Source organism: Danaus plexippus, chromosome 6, assembly GCF_018135715.1.
Source record: "Danaus plexippus chromosome 6, MEX_DaPlex, whole genome shotgun sequence".
NCBI lineage: Eukaryota > Metazoa > Arthropoda > Insecta > Lepidoptera > Nymphalidae > Danaus > Danaus plexippus.
Window position 1 is genome coordinate 8,397,117 of NC_083540.1, and position 23,413 is coordinate 8,420,529.

A 23,413-nucleotide genomic window follows, 5' to 3' on the forward strand; every position below is an offset into this window, starting at 1 on the left:
AGCTTATAGAGATATTCTACTTTATATAATTTCTACTTTTGTAATAAAAAAATAAACATAATCACTTGTTAAAGGGTAAACGAGTGGTATCAGAAAATGGAGAAGAAGGCTGGAGCGACGTGGTCCAAGAGAACGCTATACTGAACGCTGAGGTGGAATCTCTGAGACGAAGAGTCAAAGCTATGCAAGGAACCATCGAACAGTTGTCCGCGAGGAACAGCGAGCTGGTTGCTGAGAAGGCCTTAGGTACCTGGTCACCCAAGAATGGCAGTCCCGAGACCGCAGACTGCTCGTTGACAGCATTAGTGCAGGTTAGGCTTCAGATGTAACGCTTAATATTGCTCCATATTTTTCTTTTTCACGGCCGATATATTCTTTCTCTCTCTTACCAAAACCACGTGAGCGAGACAGAAGATGGCTTCATGTAACATGAATAAGTGGTCCATTATGCTTTTATCATGCTTGATATGTTTTTTCTCTCTCACGCCAGGGCTACGTGAGCGAGATAGAAGATCTCCGAGCTCAACTGATGGAAGCCAATTCGTTGTATGAAGCCAGCAGACGAAGGGAGGCTCGCACTAGACATGACTCGTCGCTGATGGACGCCTCCACCATACTGGATGACGCCAAACGAGAGTTATATAAGGTACATCGACTACACCACAGAAAGTTTAGTAGTTTAAATAGAAAAAGAAACAAACACAGCACCAAGCACATGTCACATCCCGGATATTGCTGTACATTAGGATACTGTAAACACGTGAAAATTCCAACCAACACTTCATTCCTCTGTCACATAATAGGTCAGAAAACAATAGTGGGTCCCTTCAAAATTACTTCTCAAAACTTCATTTTTTTTTTACTAAATGTTTTTCATACATTACGTTCAATATCGTAATCACAGCTTCTGTGGCTATAAAACACATGCATTATAAGTCCTTTGATCATTTATTGTATGTCATAAATTAACATGAATAAGCTTACCACGAGTTCTAAGGTTCACTAAAACTACAATCTTATTCGTATTGGCTTAGTACGGGTGTGCAGTATCCACTAGACACCACCCGTCTCCAGGACTCCTATTCAATACTTACTCCTTGTACGCCAACAAAGTACTTTAATAGGTATTCAAACTTAGATATGACTTAACGTCTACGATATAACTTATAGTAAGCAGTATTTGATGTATATATTCTGTATTCAACAAGGGATTGTTTAATTAAATGTATTGTGTGCTTAAATAGTCACGTAAGTAATTTTATGATAAATACTTGTCTATATATATATATATATATATATAGCTGGAATTCCAATTTCCAGAAGTTGCAGGTGTTAATTTTTTATTTCTATATTTGTTTGTATCCTCGAATACATCGCACGAAACACAAAGGGTGATTAACATTGCTGGTGCGAAATACGCTGGGAACTGTTTGAGAATCACAACTATTGTATACATGTAGTATTTAAGAGAATTGGTTGCATGTCTGTTGTTGATTTATAAAGTCTCGCTGATGTTCCGTATAAACTACACGGTTAAATGAAATTATATCTTATTTATATGTAAATTACGTTTAAAAATCGGACCTAGTTTTTCCGCTAAATGACCCACAGAGGGACTAATTCGTATACGGAATAAAAATCGCTTTATTAACCTCATTTTGCTTACCCCAAATTTGCGTCGTCACACTAAACAAAGACCGTTAACATTATAACATTCGTCAGTCATAGCAGTTATATATCAAATTACATTATTTGCGTATGTTATTAGTGGAAACGGGAAACACTTGGTACGTAGTTTTCGATGCAAACTTGTGCTAAGCGACTTCTGTAAGGTCTTCGAAATATGTTAACATTGAGGGTCATTATTTAAATTGCTAGAACACATTTGCGTTAAGGAAATATGTAGCGGCAAAACTAAACGGGGTCCAATGACATCGTATTATTGGAGAACAAAAAAAAATGAACTTTTATTATTCTACTCTAGGACACTTCCATTGGTTCAAATAAAATGATTCCCCGGACATTTACATACCAATTAATTCCTTGTTTAAAGTCCGACAGATCTAAATTTGTGTCAACTATCAGATATATCAGAAATAAAATAAAAAGACTAGCAAATAATGAGACGGAAACAAAATTTCTATTTCATATGATAATCTCTTTAATCTCTTTCTCATTAAATACTTGGTGCCAACTGCTTGGCGCTAAAGCATGCCTCATAAGTGACACAAAATTTGATAGGAAGACTTTTTTTTAATAAGTGTGCAACGTAACAGTTAGCTTCCTTTGACAAATGCATTCAATTTACTCGCCATGAATATTAATACAAATGTTGTATCATCAAATTGTTCCTCTACAGTCTTATTTGACAGCGTTTACTTGAACTGCCAGTGTAGGAAATCTTATTTTTCTCATGTTTAATGGTCAGGAAAAAGAACTTCTGGCTCGTAGTATGGGTGAGCTGGAGTTCCAGCGCAAGTTGTCGGAATCCGGCAGTCAACCTATAGAAGAGAGGGAGAGAGCTGAGGGGGAGAGCGCAGGAGACTCAGAGCCGTCTGGAGAGAGTGACTCAGAAGATGAAGAGGCTACGGGTTAGTGATCAGGAGTTATTGACTTATACATACATATTTCACTAGCGTTTTTCAACAATATATGACGAATTACTCAGGTTTTTTTTTGTGAAAGGAATATTTTTTCTCTTCCTTTGTTTTTTGTTATTAATATCGTATATATCTTAAATTATGACGATTCACAAAATTATTGAATTTTTGGTTTGTCAATTATTTTGATTTTATAAGAAATTAGTAGTTGTAGGTTGAAATAAATTCTTAGTTTTAAAAAACTTTAACAAATAAGTTGATCTGATCGTCACTTCTACATTCACATACACATCTACACTTATTATTGTATAAATAACTTAATACTGCTAAAACATTTGTTTATAAACCAGAAAAAACATGGTCAGTAAAGGTTTTTTGGTGTACGATACAGGTCAACGTCAGCTAACGGCTCAGCTAGCGGCGCTCAGTGAGGACATAGACACCAAGGCGCGGCTCGTGGAACAGCTGGAGGCTTCCCAGAGACGGCTGGCGGCACTCAGGACACACTACGAACAGAGACTCGACCAACTACACGCACAGATCAAGGCCACTGGGGATGAGAGGGACAAGGTGCTCGCCTCGCTCGGTGAGGATGCACACATAAGTATATATGTGAGGCGAAACCTCTTAGCACTTAGCATTAAATGGATCCATGTTAATCGACAACCATTCTGTTCCTCTCAGATACCAATTAGATAATTTTTTTTTTGGAATTATAAAATCTATTTTTTGTTACTTCACCGTAAACCTCTAGGTTTTACCTAGGTAACTTTGAAATCAATTTTGCAGAACAAAGTTATTTTAGATAACTCTTGTCCAAGTGTGACGTCACCAAAATTATCTTTCCTTAATAATCCATACTTCCATATACCTAGCGAGTCAGTCGTCCCAGCCGAGCGACAAATTGAAGCGCGTCAAGGATGAGTACGAGCGTCGTATGAGCACCATGTCCAGAGAACTGAAGCGGCTGCAAGCGGCTCAGAGGGAACATTCACGGTTGCAGCGGTCACAACAGCACACGGCCACGCAGATACACACGCTGAGGAACGAGCTGCAGAACCTGAAGAGGGATAAGGTTGGTTGTGATGAAGAGAGAAGGGTCCATACATTGGCAGACGCGAGATTGGTTGAGTCGGATCATAGACAGAGGTCCAGCTAGTCCGTTACAACGACATGTCCTAACACCAGCAGGAAACGGAAAGAGGATTAGAATGATAGCCTAAAATTGAGACTTTTAATTGTGGCCGGAAGTATTAGGAATATTTACTAATAGTACATTTTGTAATTAAATGACAAACAAATGATCTCGAATTGATCTAAAAAATCATAATAATATTGTCAGTCTGTGTTAAGGTACTTGCTAACAATTATCTATTACTATCTTGTCTTCTATAGTCGCCTTAATTTACAACCCCGATCAAATGGACTATTTAATTCACTTTTAACTTTTAATATATTACATATAACATGTTGAAATGACAGCTGCGATTCCTTGAATGTATTTTAAATCTGTCGTGTTCACAGGTGAAGCTGGTTCAACGTATGCGCGCTGAATCCAAACGTCACGCACAAGCGGAAGCGGCCCGAGCGAAGGAGGTACCGACGAACCGATACTATTATTTACAATTGTTCAATCTTATTCGAATTACGACTTAACGCAAGATGCCGTCCAGGTGGCGCAGCTGAGGAAGGAATCTCGGAAAAATGCTAATCTGATAAGAAGCCTGGAGGCCGAGACCAGGCTGAAGGAGCAGGTGCTGAAACGGAAGCAGGAGGAGGTGTCGCTACTGAGGAGAGGACACAGAGACAAACTCAGCGTCCGGGCCGCTGGGAGGCTGCACGGTGATTATATGACTGAACTATCACCAATTCTTTGATCGCTTCCGTGTTGACGGGTAACACCAGACTTTTCGATATAAAAACGTTTTTGTGTTCACCTCATCGCCAGATTGGACGCGGTGTGACGAGTCCTAGAGATGATTATTTTCTTTAATCCTATCAATTATATAACCGCCAAAGCCTGTGACGAAGTATGGATGTCGCTGCTCTTTGTACGATGTAAAGTAATACAGATTATTTTGGCTTATTCATAGATCGCGGTCGTTCTCGAAGGCCTCGCGAGCTGTGGTGTCGTCTGGAGTGCTGGGTGTCTCGTGCGTGTGCGGCTCGCGGCACGCTGGCCGAGCTGGAGGCGGCGTTGGAGCACCAGCTGAGGGAGAGGGACCGCGCCGCCGCCGCTCCCCCCCACCCCGACAACACACACCTACTCGCCTACCTGCGGGAGGCCATCGCGGAGACACAGTCGCAGATCATGCAGATAGAGGTGGACTAGTTATAATAGTACCTACCAATATGATAAGTCCATAAACAACCCGAAACTATTCGGTCAGGAGCAGACGTAGAGTGCAATATATATGTGTGTAGAGGAGGTAGTTATACACTAAGGAACTTAATGTTTCTCATACAGTGGATGAATTGCAAATAGGTAATAGTTATTATGTCGTGCTCGGTTCAGTTGAGGCTACACGCAACGAGTCACTTTCTATGAACCATGCGGTATGGTAAAGTGAATGTTTATTGCAGGAGGAGAGCGAGGAGTCCGAGCTGCCGGCGGTGCTGTCCGCGGCGGAGGGAGAGGCCTCGCGCTACGCCCTGGAGAGACTCGCCGCCCTCACACTCACACACGCGCACGACGCCGCCCGCAGGCTGCACGCGCTCAACGACGCCAGAGCACAGCTGGCCGACGTACGAACATACTTATATATACAAACAAGTCATAGGTCCAAGTCATTAGTATTGTATAAACGAATAGAAAGGTGTGCATTTCTTTGGTTTGATATTCATTAGGGTTGGTATAAAAGCTATAGTGCGGGGGTCCGTCGATACAGATATCAGTAAAGGAACGACGTACAGCGACTCTACACACGAAGCGATGTATAAAATAAAATACTTATTAATTTTCATCAATAAATAATTTATATTAAACGTAGTTGGAGGAGAAATACGAGCGCGCCATGAGCGCCCTCCGCGCTACCGAGGACCAGAACCTCAACCCGTGGGGCGCGCCGCCCGCCCTGGCCGCCCTACTCGCCGCTGTGTCCTCGGGGACCTCCACGAGATCCGTCTCTCCTGTCGATAGGTATATCCACATAATGTGTGTCAGTCTGACTGTTTATGTGACATTCTCCAATAACATATATGTAAATTAATGATTAAACTTAGGAAAATCTATTAACTTACACGCGATAATAATCTCAGTGCGTCTCTCAACATTCAACATGAGTACGCGTGATATAACACACGCTTGTGTAACGAATTCCTCGTCCTACAAATATTACCCACATCACGTTCCCCGGAACATGTCAGTGGGAGTAACTAGGAATACGATGAGTGACCACTCCCGTGACGTCACACGTTACAGGATAACACATGTATGAGTGAAGTACTATAGGTACTTGTCTTTTCACTTAGAGTATGGGAACTTGTGGTGGTGACACAAAGATTTTTTTCTAATATATGTCTGAAACGTTAATGACAACTATTACAGAAAATATTACGTTGGTTACATAACACTAAACCAATCAATAATGATCTTAATTAAATTCCAGCGCACTGTTAGAGGTGAGACCTCGCGCTGTCGGCACGCGGGAGTCCAGCACCGCGCCCACGTCACCCCCCGACGATAACAGGAGCTCGCCGTTCCAGAGAAATACGTGAGATAACTTTTATATGAATAATTTCATATATATACGTATGTATATACCAAGAATATTAATACGTTACGTGACAGCGTCCGTCGTGGGTCTGTACGTCTGCGGGACCTTGGTGTGTACGGTCGCGAGGGGGTCGGCGAGGACCCCATGTCACAGTCGATGGTGGAGCCCGAGGTGCTCCGCCCCGCGCCGCTCAGCAGGGTGCCCAGCGCTCCTGGGAGTCTCAGGTCATATAACCAGTCGTACTTATCTAAACTTGAAGGAATCAAACCTGAAGCATACCTACACATTACTATCATATATGAATTAAGTCCTTAAACAGCATTCCCTGTCAGTATTTCAATAGCAATTATCGCATAGTCTGGTATTCTTCTAAGCCAGTGCTTCGTGTGTTCTGTTCCGTGTCATTGACTCGGCCCCTCCTCGTGTCCTCAGAGGTCTCCAGCCCGTGTCGTCCCCCCTGTCACCGCGCCGCGCCCCCGAGAGCCCCCGCCCCGCACGCAGGCCCCCCGGACTCGCCAAGCCAGCTTCCTTGTACGTACCGTCATAGTTTTAATTGATATAAAGGAATTTTCAAATAAGTACTCATTTTAGTATAACACGCTTCGTACGCGTAAATTAAATTTAAATAGATATATGGGTGAATGTGAAGGAGCATTTGTGTGCACTGTACTCTGATAGCTCGCGTCTCACCGCCGGTAGCTAGCCGCCGCCCGCCTGCACGCCGCGGCCTGGGGTCGCGCGCTGTAAAGTTATTAAACTGATTTGTTTGTAAATAACACTATCTCGCGATTCCTCTATGTTGTTGTCAAGTGATATGTCGGGCGGGAGTCCGAGCGAGTGTTTATTACATCGGCATCCTTACCACAAGTCTGCTCGACAGACTACACACGGATCGTTCCAAGTTTTTCGAACGAGACTACGAAGTCGATCGATATTAAGTGATACGGATGCTGTATTTAATAAAACCCCAAAAAGCTTTTTATAATGTTGTAGTGTTTTACATTATAGTATAATGAAAGGAAAATATAATGATATGTATATAGGAATGTGAATAATATCTCTCGCCCGCACACAGTCCAGTAGTCACCAGTAAGGCGTGTGTTATCTTGCAGCCTCCTCACCGACCTCTCGATAGTCGAGGACTGACGCCGTCCGCCGGGAACAGTAGCTTACCCTCCCCTCGCATGACACGCCTCCACACTACCCGACAGCTTTTGTAGCTAGAACACGTTTTGCATGTACATGTTTATAGTTCATAAGATGATATGTAACAGCTTTAAGTAGAGCCTGCACAGCTTGGAGCGCAGCTCGTGTGAGCTAAGCTGGAGCACAATAAACGTTTAAATCGAATCTGTGTTTGTTTGCACCCGGACATTACTTATTTACGATTTCAATGTTTCCCCCACCCCAGCCTTGTATTGGATAGTACGATGTAAGTGACACATGGTTACTATTTCGGGTTTCCGAGCCGAGTAGACGAGGTGGCCACAAAAACATCTCGAGTAAAAGACGCTTGTTATTTGTTAAAGTTATAAGACAATAAAGTAAGTAAATTATCCCACGTATATAAGTCATCCTCACGTTCACGCACTGATTTCATTTTATTATCTGTTATGTAGTTTTATTATTACGTTTTATTCATCTGTGCCGTGACGAGACCGACGTCGCACTTGATAACGCTTAGAATATTTGTTTGTTAATAGTCCACGCGGCCATGTCATACTAAAACATCACATCACCGTCATGTAACAGATCGTTTCTATGTGGATGTAGTAAGTTTATCCCCTCTCCCGCCCGCAGTGAGCCGGAGGGTACTCCGCCCGCCTCCCCCGGGGCCACGCGGCGGGCCCGGGACGACGACGTGTTCCTGAGACTCACGGGCGCCGCGCCCGACCACGCGCCGCAGGGGACCGTCAAGGAAATCACTGTTAAGGTACGCGCTGCTCATACTGAGACATATAGTATCAAAAGGAATTATAAAAAAGGTTTTTCGAAGCATTTCCTGGTGATATGCGATATATTGAGTCGTCTTCCAGCGGGCCAGTGTGGGCGGCGGCAGCTGGCTTCAATGTACTCACGTGGCGGAGGGTCACGTGGGCGCCGCGCTCTCCCTGGCCGTGGCACAGGACGCCATCTACAGTGGAGGGGTCGGTGAGTGGCCCGGGATAGTACTGAAACACAACGGCCTTATGACAAACATGAATAATGATAAAATGAAAGCATGTCATTATGTTGTTCGACGTATGCATGAAAATTATAATATAAAATATTTAAATGAAAAATTCATAGTCATAGGGTCCGACGCTTCCATAGAAGTCAATCTATTTTCCGTTCCATGTAAAGCTTAAATGAACACGTGATTATTCAGACCGCACGGTCCGCGGCTGGGACCTGTGTGCGGGCGTCGAGTCGTGGCGGGCGTGGTGCGGGGGCGCCGTGGTGGGCCTGTCGTGTGTGAGCGGGGGCTCCGACCCTCGCCTCGTGCTGGCCGCGGCCGGGGCGGCCGTCAAGATCTTCGACACCAGAACCAACCAACCGACTGCTGTACTGTGGTATAAAAAAATAACATTTTTATTGTCAGTCTCGAAGTATTACAGTATGGTTTTTTTAATTTAAAACAATATTGAGCTATAATTAAATTACTATGAAGCAAAACACTCGTAGTACATGACGTCCCAGATCTCGTCGATGAATGTGTCGTCTGTCTTCAATACGAACCGTGATCCAAGTTTCGCAGTATTAAGTGTTACATGTTCATAGTGAAGACTGTTTCTGAACCACCGCGCAGGTCGTCGGGGGCGTCCGGGGCGAACGCGTCCGTCCGCGGCGGGGAGGCGGCCGTCACTGCTCTCTCCCTGGCGTCCGCTCACACGCTGTACACGGCCGCCGGAGACAAGCTGAGGCTGTGGGATCTTAGAATGTGAGACCTGCTAAGACATTTACACTGAGCTTTACGCTTGAAAAAAAATTAAGCGAGAAAAAGATACATACACGTAGAACCACACGGATAAAGGCATAATTGGTAACCTTTCGGTTATATTGATCTCTAAGCTACATTAATGAAATTCCCATCAAAATCGGTTCACTATATTTTACGCGGCAGACTGACAGAACCCTACATCCTCATATCTGCTATCAGTAGGACTGTACCCTGTACCCTGTGTACGTGTTGATGGTCTCCCGTCCCGCAGGTGTGAGTGTGTGTACAAGACGTGGTCAGGTCACGCGGCGGCCGTGATGTGTGTGGCCCGGGAGCCCCTCCCGGCCGGGGACAGGCTGGCCACCGGCTCCAGGGACCACTGCGTGCGGGTCATCGACCTGCAGCATAACGCAGGTAACTCTAAACTCCTCATAACATTAGCCTTGAGTCACACCGTCTTGTGACATTTACTACAGTCAATTTAGTAAACAAAATCTTACTTAGGAAGATGAGTCTATATTGATAAATAGTGGATATAAATGAGACAGCTATAACATTAGAGCTCGCTGGCTGGTCAAGTCAGTATTGACGCTATGAAGGAGTACGTAAATTTTCCCTAAGTATAAGATCTGTACGCGGTAGAAGTGGGAGCGAGAGCAAAGTCTCTCTACAACCTACTAAAAGACTTGGCCTGTCCAGAACTCACATCAATTCATTCTTGGAACGTACCCCGAAAGCGGCCTAGTAGGTTCTTTTCAAATTTGGTTAGGAAGAGTGATGAGCTTAGACGGTGGAGATGAGTTCTTAAAGCGCGCTAGATAGGGGGACCTTAGACCGATACCTGGGTCACAAGTCTCAAGCACTTGAAGCTGCTCGCCCTGCAGCGCGATGGACCCGGCACCCGCACGGCGAACCCATGGAACACTAAGAAGTTTCGTCTCTTTTATATAAACTACTGCGGGCACATAATACTACTTAATAACATATTCCTTTCTAGGTTCATCGAAGATTTTTCCATCAATCCGTGTAACTTGAAGAACTCCTCTATATTCCAGGTTCCTGGGAGGCGTGTAACCGGCGTCTCCTGGAGCCTCCTCACTACGACGGCGTCCAGGCCCTGCTGCTGCGCGGCTCGTTCCTCTACAGCGCCTCCAGGGACTCCAGCCTCAAGTGTTGGTCGCTGACCGACAACACACTCACACATGTACGTTATATTCCATTTTTTTTTACTTGGACTGCACAGTGCTTGACTGACCTTCCGCCTGTTGGAAGGTGGAAATGAAGTCGTAGGTAGTGAACGCACTGTCTCAATAAAAGCCTATTCAAACTTCCCTTGAAGACACCCAAACTGTAACTCCAAGAAGCATACATTTTTGTCTGACTTTAATTGTTGGTCAAATAAAACAAAAAATGAAGTTTAATATAACTGCGACAGTACAGAAATACCCAAATAAAATGATATCAGTTCATGAGGAGCTGAGTTGAGAAATGACCATGAGCTACAGGAGTATCCAAGAGTAGTGTCTCTCCACAATTACTATAGTTGGTATGATCTTGTATTCCTCGTGTTTCCAGAGCGTGATGAACGCCCACAAGGGCTGGGTGACGGGTGTGTGTTCCCTGGGAGGAGGCCTGGTGAGTTGTGGCCGGGACCAGGCGCTCCGTCTGTGGAGCTCCGCCCTCCGGCCCGCCGCCAGCCCCGCCACGCTGCCGGACGCTCCGCACGCACTCGCAGCACACACAAACACACACGGACACTCCGTGTACACCGCGGGCAGGTACTGCTTACCACTTACATACATATATATGGCATATGGACTGCTCTAGACGTAGTGATGAGTATCAGTCCACAACGAGCAGACTCCACCTTCTCCTCCTGTTATATAAATGTGTAGGATAGTTTAAACTGTTCACACTGCAATAACCATCGTGAAAACTTCTAATATGTGAGTATGTTGCAGCGGCGGCGAAGTGCGAGCGTGGCGCCTGGTCAACGAGCCCTGAACGACACAGGTGCACACACACGCACACATACACACACACACAAATATACACACACACTACACCAAGCACACACGCCACAAGCATATCATAAACATTCTAAAACACACATAAACAAAAAACCCCGCCCACAGTGAGCGCTGCAGACACACCGCAGACCTCTATAATGTATCTCTCTCCCTCTCTCCCTGTCTCCCCTCTCTCCATCTCTCTCTCTCAGCCGGTAAGTCCGCCGTCCGTCGTGTCTCTGCACGTCCACTCTGACTGCTTGCACACGTCGCCGCTTCGTCACTCATTAACCGAGGCTTAGCTGATTTGAACTCTATTTATGAAAGCATTAGATGTGTTTTTCCTTGTATCTTTTGTATGTTTCTCGTGTGACTAACCACTTCTTACTTTCTATTCAGTTCTGCTTTGGATGTAGCGATCTTTGGTCACGGCTACAAGCCCTAGTTATCTTATTGTTATACTAACTATAGTTCAGTTTGTTTCCGTCCTTCCTCTGATGATCTTAGAAAATTTTATATACTCAGGATGAGTCACGATTAGCTTTTCACGATATACATTTTGATTTCTTTCGGTCTGTTTGTTTGTTTATATTTGTTTTTCTCTTAACACAGCTTCAACTTCCAACCGTAAACATCACTGCATTCAAAACTATCTCAACAACTAATGTGCCCGTGTCCTCCACGTTGCTCACTATATTATATTTAATTTTCTAATTCATCCTTTTTTTACTCGATTGGTTTCGCTTTAGAAAGTCAAATGTGTGCCTTAACCTCGCTGCCGGTATGTAACACACCAATATGTCTCTAACACACCGCCCGTCTTCAGTTCCGGTCGTGTTCGTTGCTGGCGCGTCCGCAGCAGGTGACGGTCGGCGGGGGCGTCCTCGGCGCCGCCGTCCCCCGCACGCCGCGCCTGGCGGTGACATCACACCTTGCGGACCTCCGGTGACGTCACGCCGCTGCAGACCACCACCGACGTCATCATCATCAAATCAACACACAATGACGTCAGCTCTGCTCATTCCTTTTAATCTGTGGGACTCGCCGAAGACGTCAGACGCGAACCTTTCAAAAACGTTCTAAGTGACTTTATTCGTGCTCAAACGATCGTTATAATAAAAAGTTAATTGCGAGGACATCGTTAGTTAGAGAGGACGGTTGTAGGTATATAGATGTCTGATGAGGTCCGAAACGAATTTAACTCACAGCAATAGTAACATGACGCGACCCTAGCAACGGGTTCGGTAGAGAGGAAACGTCTGCAGCAACGTTTCGTAGACTTAGCAACGCGATACTCTTAAGGTGATACAGTTCCTGGAACGTCGAATAATTCTTTAGAAACCCGCCTGTGATGAAATATAGCGGTCTCATTAACAGTTGACGTCCGACAAACAGAGAGTCCCTCCTGCCTTACGATAAGGAACAAAAGACAATATGTAGGAAATAATGATCTCATTACGAGAACGGCCTTCTGTAGAACTGTCTGAGAGAACGTAGCGATGCCTTAGCGATGCCTTAGCGACACCTAGTGTCGAGTTAGGGAAACGGTCTTAGGAGACGACGAATACTCCGATGCCCCCAGCCCGAGCCAAAAGTCACGCACAGATTATTTTAACAGATAACTAATTTCGATTTAGTTATAATGTATCGTTAAAACACGTTTCGTGCGGTAGGAATGTCAATTTTTAATAGTTTCTTTCGTATATTATATTCACCGAACTATTAATAATAAAAATCTCATAAACGGAAAATGAATTTTGAATCATATTTAGTTCACAATAATCTAATATTTAATTTTCAGACAAAACTCTCGTTTGAATGGTAGGTTGTAGCAACGGAACGCGTTGTCTAGCGGCGACAGTCGTTCCGAGCACGGGACCTGGCGGGCTTGGTTTGTGCGAGTGTCATTAATATTGAATATGGTCTGTGATGAGTCGTCAATAGTATTTTTATACATTCCTGTCACGGGTCGCGCGCGGCGTCACGCGGGGTGCCAGCCGCGGTGGGCAGCTGCACTACTAATAGACGCTCGCCAGTTAGGTTTTAAATGTACGCTTTACCTTTAGGCGGTAACTCGTATCTCGGGTACATCGAGGCTATGATATTGTTGTATTTTTTTTTTCATTTTACAGTATTATCGAATATTGTTTTATAAATTATTTTTTAAATCAGATTATTATAATTATGGAGTCGTTGGAGGCTACGAGTGGTCGCGTGTGTTGAACGCTTCACGCTGACGCATCGAAACGCTTAAAGCCTGTACGCGTCAGTGAAGCTGATGATATTGAATTTGTATTTTACGTAAACGTGCAAGTTTAAGTTACACGGTATGTTCACGTGTAGTAAGTTGTCTCGGTGACTATGCAGTGTATGTCATATTAAGGTCGCTCTGCTCATGCGAATCTCTCCCTGTTTTCTATTTATCGATACAAACTATATGTGAATGTAGTTTTTAACGAGGTTTCATTAATTAAGGTTATTATATCATTCAGCGCACGTTCAAGTGAACCAAAGCCGGGCAAGTATTATTTTATGTTTATGTATGGGACGTGTCGCCGCACCTCAGCCGCCTTGTTTAGTATTCGGTTAAAATTATAAGTTACATGTATTCATCATCAAATAAATTTGGGTTTTATGAAAAAACAAGCTGATTCTTTTATTTCCGTCCATGTCTCTGGCGAGTCAGAGAACGAGTGCTTTAATAATAAACAGATTTCTGAAGTAAAATTTATTTTATTACAAAGGAAAGGTATTCCACTATACTATGTCACGCTAGTACTTATATTTACTGTGCTTCGCGTGTTTCCTGTGATGGGGCGGCGTGCTCGGCGACCGCCTCCGTCTCTCCCTATCTCTATCTCTGTCTCGTTCTCTATCTCTGTCTCTTTCTCGCTCGCGATCTCTATCTCGAGACCTCTCTCGTTCTCTATCTCGTTCGCGTGATCTCGACTTTGATCTTGATTTTCGATCTCTGAAAAAAATTTTTTTTGAATGTAAAAATATATTTCCAATTGTCGGATAACTTCAACATTATCATTAGAAAAATAACTATCACAGAAAGTGTTCACGACAACCTCACTAGCTCTCCCCGCCTTAGTGAACATTTGTAATAATATTATTTGTAGCTTTTATATGATAAGTTCGGAAAAGTCAAATAACAAATCCATAGGATCCAAGACACGTTGGACCGACAGTTGCTTGGAAGGAAACCGTTGGAGAAAATAAACTTCATCAGTCCGGAACAAAGCCTCAGGTTCGTGAACATTGGACATTAAAGAGATGGGAACCCACCCCGGCCTGTTCCTCTTGGTGGGCGGCGACATTGACGGTTCCCGCGACTTCTTCGACTTCCGGGAGCTGGTGGAGAAGGTGTCGTCCTCCGGGGAGAGGGGCTCCTCGGCCTCGCGAGCCTCCTTCGCCTCACGGAGAGCCTAATATAATAATAAAATAAATATTTTTTTGCTGTAATATAATTTTTGATAAAAAAAATATTGTTAGTTGCTACTCATCCAAAAAAAAAGGTCACCTTAAGTAGACTACGCAATCTGTTTTTTCCATCATGGCGTACCGCCAACATACAACATACATTTAACAGAATCCATGTAGTCTAACCTTCCTGATGAGTTTCTTCCTGTGTTGTTGTATCTGTTGCGCGTGTGGCAGGCCTGACTTGCTAGGCCTGAGGCCCGCCTCCAACTCGTCCGCGTACTTCAACACGCGTACCTCTATATCCCTCAGTGTTTCTCTCCTCAGCGCCCCCTCGCCGCAGTCTCCCCCCACCCCCCCTACGCCCGAGCTAGTGAATTGACTCGAACGCTCCGCATCAGAGCTGCATATATATAACAATTTCAGCAATTAATTACAGTCTGTGTTCACATTAAAGTGTTCTCAGTCCACGCGAACCTTTAATCACACATTACGGATGTAGTTTTAAAATATTTATATGCATGTAGTAGATGATATATTTAAACTAAATTATTATTAAATCATAAAGCACTACATGACACGCTAACTTCGAGTGACTAATTTAATTTCCGCCTGCTCTTCGTTTGTGTCGCAGTTCCGATTCACCTGCGATGGATAATGTGTTTAGGCATGTGTGTGTAACCTGTCTTTGGGCGGCGAGTCGTCCCTGGAGTGTGTGGAGGGCCCGGGGTCGACGCTCTCCCAGCGCGAGGGCACGAACGCGGCCGTACTGCGACCGACGCTCGAGCCCTCGGCCGCAGAACACTCCTCCGTGTCCAGCGGAACGCCGTCTATATCTTCGTCAACTGGAGTCGTGAACAAAATATTAATAAAAACGAAAAAAAAACAATATTCGAATTAAAATAAAAATAAAATTTTTCATTCACATTATTCAACTTCTTTTTTGTCTTTAAACTCATAATAATTTTGATTAAAGTGAGATGAGGCATTAAACGTTACACATAGGTATGTCCGCATTTATAATATAATATTAGGATAAAGGAGACGGCTAACTAGCAGATCCCGCCTGTTAACAGACGAAATTCTGGCGAATCCGTGGCGGAATATCCGCATAAGAACCCAAAACATTGAAAATAGGACAATAAATAAAAAGGACTGAAAATTCTTTGACAAGTTTCTGATGTTAACTGAAAAAATCAGAAAAATTAAAAAATGAAAGAAAAATTGGCGCTCTGCTGTGACGATGGTCCATCAGCTCTCAACCAGAAATTATAGCAACTGTCGAAAAGCATTTGGACTCCTCTAGACACGATCCATCTGCGAGATGCAATCCTGATATAGATACGGGCAAGGTAAGGCTGGCTCTAGACAAGTTGCTAACATAAAATATTCGGAGGAGGGAGATAGGGGGAAAACTCAGGTTATGAAAGAGCTTAGAAAGCTCGATGAATCCTAGCCAGAGACGAGGGTCGGTGGTATTGTTCTTCGAGGAAGCAGCGATGGCCTATTGAAGATGTACCCTCCGATAATGTTGTCGAAGCATGTCTGCGACTTGTGCTCGAGCGTCTCGAGAGGATTTGATTTCGAAAACATTTCAGTTCCATAGACCACGGTCACGAGCTCCGGCTAATGGTCCGAGAGACCGAAGAATATTGGTTATATTCCTTGGTCTAGAAAGTATAGTGTAGGAGCGGCTGCTCAGAATGGACGGGCAATTTGAATGAGAGTAGTTGGGGCACTCTGAGGAAAGACCACGTCCACGACTTGGTAATTGAAGTGTACATACTTTTGTTTATTTTGGATTCCCCCGCCGCCACGTGCGTATGTGAAGATAGTATTGATCGAAATTGGACATTGCAACATTAACAAAGACTGTGACATTATTACATCACGTACCCGGCACACCGTCGATGTCGTCGTTAACTTCCGGTCTTATATTAAGTTGTGGAGGTCTCTGTTCAGCGAGTCTCCTGAGCGCGGCTCCGTCCAGCGGGCCGGAGCCCCCGGAACCCCCGGAGCCGCCAGAGGCGCCCGAGGCGGAGGACCCCGGGGAGGCGTTACCGTCCTCGTCCCCCTCGTCACGATCGACCTCAAGGGTCGGACGCGTCTCGCCCTCCTATTGTAACACAAACATTACAGAGCCACATTCGCAAATACAACTACATATTACCAGCAACGGCCTATGAAAGGATCTGAGTACTAAATCACAGGAACGGCTAAACCTTATTCTGTCCGAGGAAGACGTCGTTGATGTGCAGCAGAAAGTCTGTGGGGTAGACGGCCCAGTCGGCCCAGGCCTGCAGGATGCGTGTGACGCGCGCCCGGAAGCCCTCCTGCTGCATGCGGGACGACATCCGGGTCCACGCCACGCGGCACTCGCGCATGATGTCCACCAGACGAGATTGGAACCTGACACACGCGACACTCGCTAGGTAAAGACGCCATCTTGGGATAAACTGACACCTATTCCTTAATTACCATTTCGATAGAATATGCATTCTTTAATGATCTTTACATGTTGAAATAATTTAATCGCGTATATTCTAATTTCTTTTAGAGGTCGTGACGGGTTTAAATGAGTTATTCAGCGATATTACACTCGTACGGATACAGAAAAATGAATTGACAGGACATAATTTTCTAGTAAGAATGTTCCTCACGCTCCGCGATAGGCGCTGGCGTTAGTGAGCTTGGCGCCGGCGTTGTGCAGGATGTCGGACAGCAGGTAGAGGCGGGCCACGCGGCGGGCGGGCGTGGTGCGCGGCTGGGACAGCGCCTCGCTCACGCAGCACGCCACCTCGCCCGCCGCCTCCGCGTGCTCCAGGCACCACGCCATGGCCTCGCCCACGCTGCGGCGGGCCGGCGACAGGTTGCGGATCAACTCCTCCAGACGGTCGCGCTGACTGGAGGACAGGTCATATATATATATATAGAACCAGCTGGTTGGTGCTAACCTGATATAATTCTTACTTAAAGATTAAACAGAACTAGAATGTTTCAAATGTTATTTCGGCTAAACGTTCCGTGTTAGTACAGGAGTATAGTGACATTTTTGTTTTATAATGATATAAACGGAGAGTATAATGTTCTTAGTATGTATATGGGTGCGTTACTTGTTGGAGAGCGTTCCTCGGATGTTTTCCTTGGCGTCCTCTTCGTCCACGAGCTCGTCGGGCATGCCGGCCGTGTACAGGTTCATGACGGGCGGACGCCACACGGAACCACCTATAATACATCGCAGCATATGAAGTAAACAAATCTGCCATATATTAATAACTCACTCTTGAATATTTAGACCTTTGAACATCCTGAAGTCCTCGAGGTTCCAGGACTTGGGCGAGTCCCCCTGCAGCATGGAGAACAGTTTCCACCTGTAGTACACGTGTGCGGGCGACTGGTTCTCGAACAGGAACCGGAAGTAGGGGTTGTTCATCTCCTTGTTCATGATGATGGCCTCGAACATCGGCCCCTCGCGGATCACGAACTCCACCATACGGTGGATCAGCATCAGGATGTTCCTGGGATTGGAATACACGAGAAATATATCATCTGTCAATATGTTAGCCCTTACGAAATATACGAGACTACGTGAGCCCTTGAGTATTTGATTTTTGATTACCTTTCAGTCGGAATGACGACTTTGACTATGGATTGGGATAATATCTGAAAATACAAAGTCTTGTTTATACACAAACAAAATAATTACATTTACATGACAGGAACTACACCGACTCCTGGTCAGCGACGACGCAAATAAATAGCGCTCCGTAGAACTGGTTTTAATTCGAAATGTATGAAAAGTTAAAAAAAGACTTGGAACGGAAAATATGCTTATTTAACCCATGTATTAATAAGATTTACATTTAAGAGTAAAGCATTAAAATATGCTATTATTTATATAACATTGAAGTAGAGACGAAAAAAACTACATTTAATACAATCCACTTAAATACTTATAAATTTTCTAAGAAAGAAATTTTTTTTAGTATTTAATATAATAAAAAATAGATTTTTTTAATGTATAAAAATCAATGAATATATTATCACAGAACTTAAAACAGTAGTACTCGACATTTTTTTTAAGTACTGAGCGAATCATGTATCATGACGTCACACGGGTCCAACGCTACCTCACATTAAATAGGAATCTCATGAAAAATGATTACTTTCAATAATAATATCCGTATATATATGTCGGATCGCCGAGCCCATTGGGGTCTTGTGAACCACTCATAATGCAATCCAATGACTAAAACTTCAATACACTTTGCAATAACTTTATTTCACTTGTCACTATTTGATTAACACCACAAAAGTAATTTACTATTATAGAATAGCAATTACGAATTTGAGCCACGTGGATTGGCGAGTGTGCGTCCAACACCGTGTTCAAGTGAACACTGCCCTTACAATGTGACTGCTCCCATTTATATACCTTGGTGACTGCTACGACGTTGGCGCCACTCGCAACCCTACTCGACAACCTAACTGACGTTAGCGTCGGCTTTTTGCAAAATAAATTGAGTTTCTTTTTAAAATTACATTTATAATATTTATCAACTAAAAATAAACAGAAACATAAAAAAAAGAATACACTTAAATATAGGCTTAAAATAAATATAATCAGAAGAACAAATAATTTTCTTAAAATAAGGTGGTTCGAACGACATTTTAAATGGGTCCATAAAAATTAAGTGAGCGTCTTCTTTCTTTTTAAATTCAGGTTCATGATTTTTATCAGCTAAATATCACATAAATAAACGAACACATTTAAATATAAACATAAAAGAAATATAATCAAATAATTTTCTTAAAATGAGGTAGTTATATGATATTTTCTGGATACGCCGTCATATATATTTATTTATTTTTTATTCCTATTCCTAGTATATTCCTTCCCATAACATATAAGTTTCTGATAGTTGCTTCTTAGAGACGCGAACATTATAACAAGACATACCTGATCGTACAGTTGTTTGTCGCCGGAGTCGCTCGGGTAGTATTCACCCGGACGGATCCTTGGTATCTGAATTTGAGGTGAAAAAAACTTGTAATATATTTATGGCTTAAGTTATTAAATACTACATAATGATAATAAAATGGCTTATAAATACATTTATATACGCGGTGGTTTGTACTTTGGAGACTAATTCATACTTGTACCTAACAGTCTTACTCCATATGCTATTAAGTAATTAGAGATGTATACCTTGTTGGCGAGGTGTCTGGGCGGCTGTGCGTTGAAAGGCAGCCCGGAGGGCGGGGGAGGCTTGCAGGGTTGCTGGAGGGAGGGCGGGATGTAGATAGGCACCGGAGGGATCACCACCGCCTTGCCCCAACCCAGCTTCATCTCATAGTTCATTATCTCCTTTCCTAATTAAATATCACATGTATTCCGACATCGCGGTGTAGTCATCGGTTGACCGGAGACGGAAACAACAAATAATGAACAGTATTTTATGAGGAGCAGAGATCATTTCAGTTCGTACAAATGATTCGTTCCATCCATAGCCATACCATTGATGCACCTCAGCGCCCTCTCTCCGTCCTTCCTGGACATGAACGCCACGAACCCGCAGTTCCTGCCGCGCGCCTTCTCCTCGTCGGAGCGAGGCCACATGATCTTGATGCTGGCCAGCGGACCGTACCGACCGAAGATCTCCATCAACTGCTGCTCTGTTATCTGCAGAGTTTTGTATAATGTTGGGAATATATAGCTATATGAGACTTAACTCTTAAATGATATAAAAATCCCGTATAAATGGCCTTTTTTAAACATATGAATAGAATATCAATATCATGATGACATATTACGACACTCTAAAGTAATTGACGTGTTTGAAATGAGCGCGATTTTCGTTTTATGACAAAGGGGGCAAACGAGCAGACGGCCTACCTGATGGAGGCAGTACCGTCACCCATAAACATCCGCAACATAGTCCTTAGTCCAGAACCATAGTCCTTTCCAACATAGACCTTGATTGGGGAAGAGGGAGAGGGAAGGGTGGGAAAAGGGAAGGGTCAACCGTCTCTCTCACTCATTTGACAAAACGCAGCCATTGAAGGCTACTTCACGCCGATCTTTTGTGAGAAGGTGGTGCTTCTCCAGTCGAGCCAGCTCGTTTTCGAGCCAGCTCGTTTTCGAGCTGTACTAACTCGACCACAGCTAGGCTCTACCACCTGCCTCTCCCTTTCTCTACCTTTGGGTTCAAGTTCCCCAGGTACAGGTTGGTGGTGTTGGGGTCGCCAGTGTCGTAGGAGCCCACGTCGGGGATGACGTCAATCACTGGCTCGGGTACCCCCACTCCTCGGTCCCTCAGCACGTTCTTGTACTTGTGACGTTCTGAGCGCTCCTCCTGGATCCTGACACATTATACACACAAACTAAGTTTCCGATGACAGAATACAATCTATACACTAAATATACAGATCTTCATTTTTATCTGTGATGTCAAGTTTCATAATGAGGCTAATCTCACAGAGGTAACAAGTCATTTTAACAATATTGAAACCGCCCTTTATGATAGACAACATAAAACAAAGCTCTTTGTTATATTTTTTATAATGATAAATATTTAAATACTTTATATGTATTTTTTCTTATGTTTATATTAATAATGTTACTCATACAACTATCCCGGCTGAAGTTATCTTTGGTAAACATATATAGTGAACCCACTGCCGGAGCTCCTCCTTGAACAGTTCTAGGTTGCTTTTCTTCTTGTCTCCGCTCTTCTTCTTGGGTCGTCCGGGCGGGTCGGACCGAGCCAGGCTGCGGACCACATCCGCCTCGCTGGCACTACGCTTCTCCTCCAGGCGTGACGTGGGCTTGTAGAGCTTACCACGCTCTGATGTATCTTCCTCTATAGAAGAAATTTTATTTAATGTAATATCATCATTGTTCTTGTCATGTTTTAAGCATACTCAGTAAGAAGAGATAAGTATGAGATCTAAGGCTTCCGCAAGTATTCATATGAATGAAACTAATGTCTTCTAATTACTATGCATTATTTTATTATATTTCAAACTACAAACTCCCCATGTTATGGTCACTTTGCAGCAACCCTGATCACGTTCACATCTTCTCTGTTCATCATGCATTTAGAAGAGTTATTTTTATAAGAGGAACGTATAAACAAAAGTTATTTGGCAGTTTAATATGAAGTATTTGATATTAATAACTAAGAGGGCTTTGCTCAGCAGTGGGCTTCTGATAGGCTAATGATGAGTAGCTAATTGTCTATATTAATAATCGGTATGTATAATGTCTCTTACTTCTCGCCCCGGCATCATAAGTTCCAGCCTTGACCCAGACCTTGGATGTGGTGCTCGGCACTTCTTGGAATGTTTCAACAAATTCCTTAAATACCTGAAACATGCCATGAAACATGATAAATATAATTTAAGAATTTAATAAAAAATCTATCATCTAAAATATAGATTATAATCTCATCGGTGATAAGTTGACATCAACAAAGCATTAGAAAAGCATAGGTTAAATTAATCTCAAAGTATTATATGTATATGAAATAAGCATTTATGTGAATATCATTATTTTTTTTTAAACTTACTGAACAAAGTTACTAGGAGTGGAATAAGATAATTTGTGTATTCCGGTTAAGAGTTCTGAGACTTATGCTGACTGTCCTTCAGTTAAATTGTCAGAAAGTATTAACAGTGTATATAATTTTTTGGCTGTTCTAACAGTGATTGATAAGGACTGAACAGATTTAGAGTAAATTAATTAATAATCTGACTGAATATATATTTAAACTTAATATTTAATGTTATATCTTCAGACATTATGAATCTATCTTATACGACACAGTATTTTAGCTCTCCTGGAAAATTGATAGTTTTTAACATGTTCACGCAATAAAGACTTCACAAATGAATTATATATTATAGTATCTTAGTAAAATCTAAACATTGATATTGTATATCAAAATCTTAATATGTAATTTATTGTTTAGCTACAATGCTGAAAAAGAAGCATGTATTCTGATTGGATGTGCATTAAGTTTACAAGTCACATCCAACAACAGAATAGAAATACAGAAGAGTTTTAAACATATTCTAAGCCTTTGCAGTAAGTTTAACTATAATCCCCTGAACGTAAACGTGATGTTTGCCGTCACTTAATAAATTTTGAATCAGGATGTGTTATTCTATCTTATGTAAAACTTTCTCGTATTCATCTATAAATTGAGGACTTTAAAATTGATATTCTTAATTTTCAATTAAGTAAGGCCAGATAGATATTCTTCAGCATTCTAGGTGTATCTCGATCATAGTTTTCGAAAGGACGTTCAAAATTTTAGCTCTTTTCTCTACTTACGTGCGCCGCAGCTTCCTCTTCTTCTTTCTTCCTTAATTCTTCTATCTCTTTTTTAGATAAACCACGACTACTCATCTTGATTTTTCTCCTTATTATATGTAATATAAATAAATTAATAAATGAATTCAGCAATGTTGCGGCATTATCGTGATGGCATCTACTTTTCAGTTTTAGGACTTGTAAAACTTCAAATGAATTGATTTAAATTATTTTTGCATGAAATCATAAATTTTGTCCTAAATCACAAGTAATAAACTTGAAATTAAGTCATCACGAAAAACTCAGAAACCGATTACACTAGTACACTGTAACCTAAAATTACAAATAAACAAGTGTCACTTCTGAGTGTCCGTGACATTAACCACTACAAAAACAGATAATAAAAATTATTAACTGTGTTTCAA

The 23,413-nt window shown here is 42.8% G+C and overlaps 2 protein-coding genes across 7 annotated transcripts in view; one reads left to right on the forward strand and one right to left on the reverse strand.

The window, feature by feature from the left end:
• The window catches only part of LOC116778917 (kinesin-like protein KIF21A), a 34,125-nt gene extending 21,758 nt beyond the window's left edge, over nucleotides 1–12,367 (forward strand). Inside the window, exons 8-29 of one of the 6 annotated variants that reach the window (XM_032673008.2) lie at nucleotides 75–311; nucleotides 491–646; nucleotides 2,429–2,591; nucleotides 2,992–3,186; nucleotides 3,476–3,675; nucleotides 4,125–4,196; nucleotides 4,274–4,442; nucleotides 4,694–4,923; nucleotides 5,184–5,345; nucleotides 5,591–5,739; nucleotides 6,209–6,313; nucleotides 6,391–6,540; nucleotides 6,749–6,847; nucleotides 8,117–8,249; nucleotides 8,353–8,467; nucleotides 8,685–8,868; nucleotides 9,105–9,236; nucleotides 9,508–9,650; nucleotides 10,292–10,440; nucleotides 10,812–11,014; nucleotides 11,198–11,249; nucleotides 12,072–12,367. In XM_032673008.2, coding sequence (XP_032528899.2) covers nucleotides 75–311; nucleotides 491–646; nucleotides 2,429–2,591; nucleotides 2,992–3,186; nucleotides 3,476–3,675; nucleotides 4,125–4,196; nucleotides 4,274–4,442; nucleotides 4,694–4,923; nucleotides 5,184–5,345; nucleotides 5,591–5,739; nucleotides 6,209–6,313; nucleotides 6,391–6,540; nucleotides 6,749–6,847; nucleotides 8,117–8,249; nucleotides 8,353–8,467; nucleotides 8,685–8,868; nucleotides 9,105–9,236; nucleotides 9,508–9,650; nucleotides 10,292–10,440; nucleotides 10,812–11,014; nucleotides 11,198–11,240 — 3,189 coding nt within the window. In that variant the 3' untranslated portion in view covers nucleotides 11,241–11,249; nucleotides 12,072–12,367. Of the gene's footprint in view, nucleotides 1–74; nucleotides 312–490; nucleotides 647–2,428; nucleotides 2,592–2,991; nucleotides 3,187–3,475; nucleotides 3,676–4,124; nucleotides 4,197–4,273; nucleotides 4,443–4,693; nucleotides 4,924–5,183; nucleotides 5,346–5,590; nucleotides 5,740–6,208; nucleotides 6,314–6,390; nucleotides 6,541–6,748; nucleotides 6,848–8,116; nucleotides 8,250–8,352; nucleotides 8,468–8,684; nucleotides 8,869–9,104; nucleotides 9,237–9,507; nucleotides 9,651–10,291; nucleotides 10,441–10,811 lie in introns of all 6 variants that reach the window. The other 5 variants (XR_009753988.1, XR_009753989.1, XM_061529978.1 and 2 more) reach the window with 5 other exon arrangements.
• A 1,591-nt stretch (nucleotides 12,368–13,958) lies between these two features.
• On the reverse strand, nucleotides 13,959–23,343 carry LOC116778918 (U2 snRNP-associated SURP motif-containing protein). Its single transcript, XM_032673010.2, has 17 exons — nucleotides 23,010–23,343; nucleotides 21,947–22,040; nucleotides 21,351–21,534; nucleotides 20,872–21,034; nucleotides 20,189–20,354; nucleotides 19,881–20,044; nucleotides 19,632–19,697; nucleotides 18,291–18,334; nucleotides 17,969–18,189; nucleotides 17,785–17,896; nucleotides 17,332–17,574; nucleotides 16,894–17,080; nucleotides 16,568–16,787; nucleotides 15,354–15,516; nucleotides 14,858–15,074; nucleotides 14,537–14,676; nucleotides 13,959–14,216 (listed from the first exon to the last, which is right to left on the reverse strand). Exons 1-17 carry the CDS (start codon nucleotides 23,082–23,084, stop codon nucleotides 14,018–14,020), a joined length of 2,658 nt encoding a protein of 885 aa, XP_032528901.2. The 5' UTR covers nucleotides 23,085–23,343; the 3' UTR covers nucleotides 13,959–14,017.
• Between the last annotated feature and the right edge of the window lie 70 nt (nucleotides 23,344–23,413).

Coding starts and splice junctions, on each gene's coding strand:
- LOC116778918 (XM_032673010.2), bottom strand. CDS start 23,084: ATGAGTAGTCGTGGTTTATCTAAAAAAGAGATAGAAGAATTAAGGAAG. Junction 20,355..20,871: donor TGGGGAACTTGAACCCAAAG/GTAGAGAAAGGG, acceptor AAAACTCTGCAG/ATAACAGAGCAGCAGTTGAT. Junction 14,217..14,536: donor ACCAAGAGGAACAGGCCGGG/GTGGGTTCCCAT, acceptor AATTTTTTTCAG/AGATCGAAAATCAAGATCAA.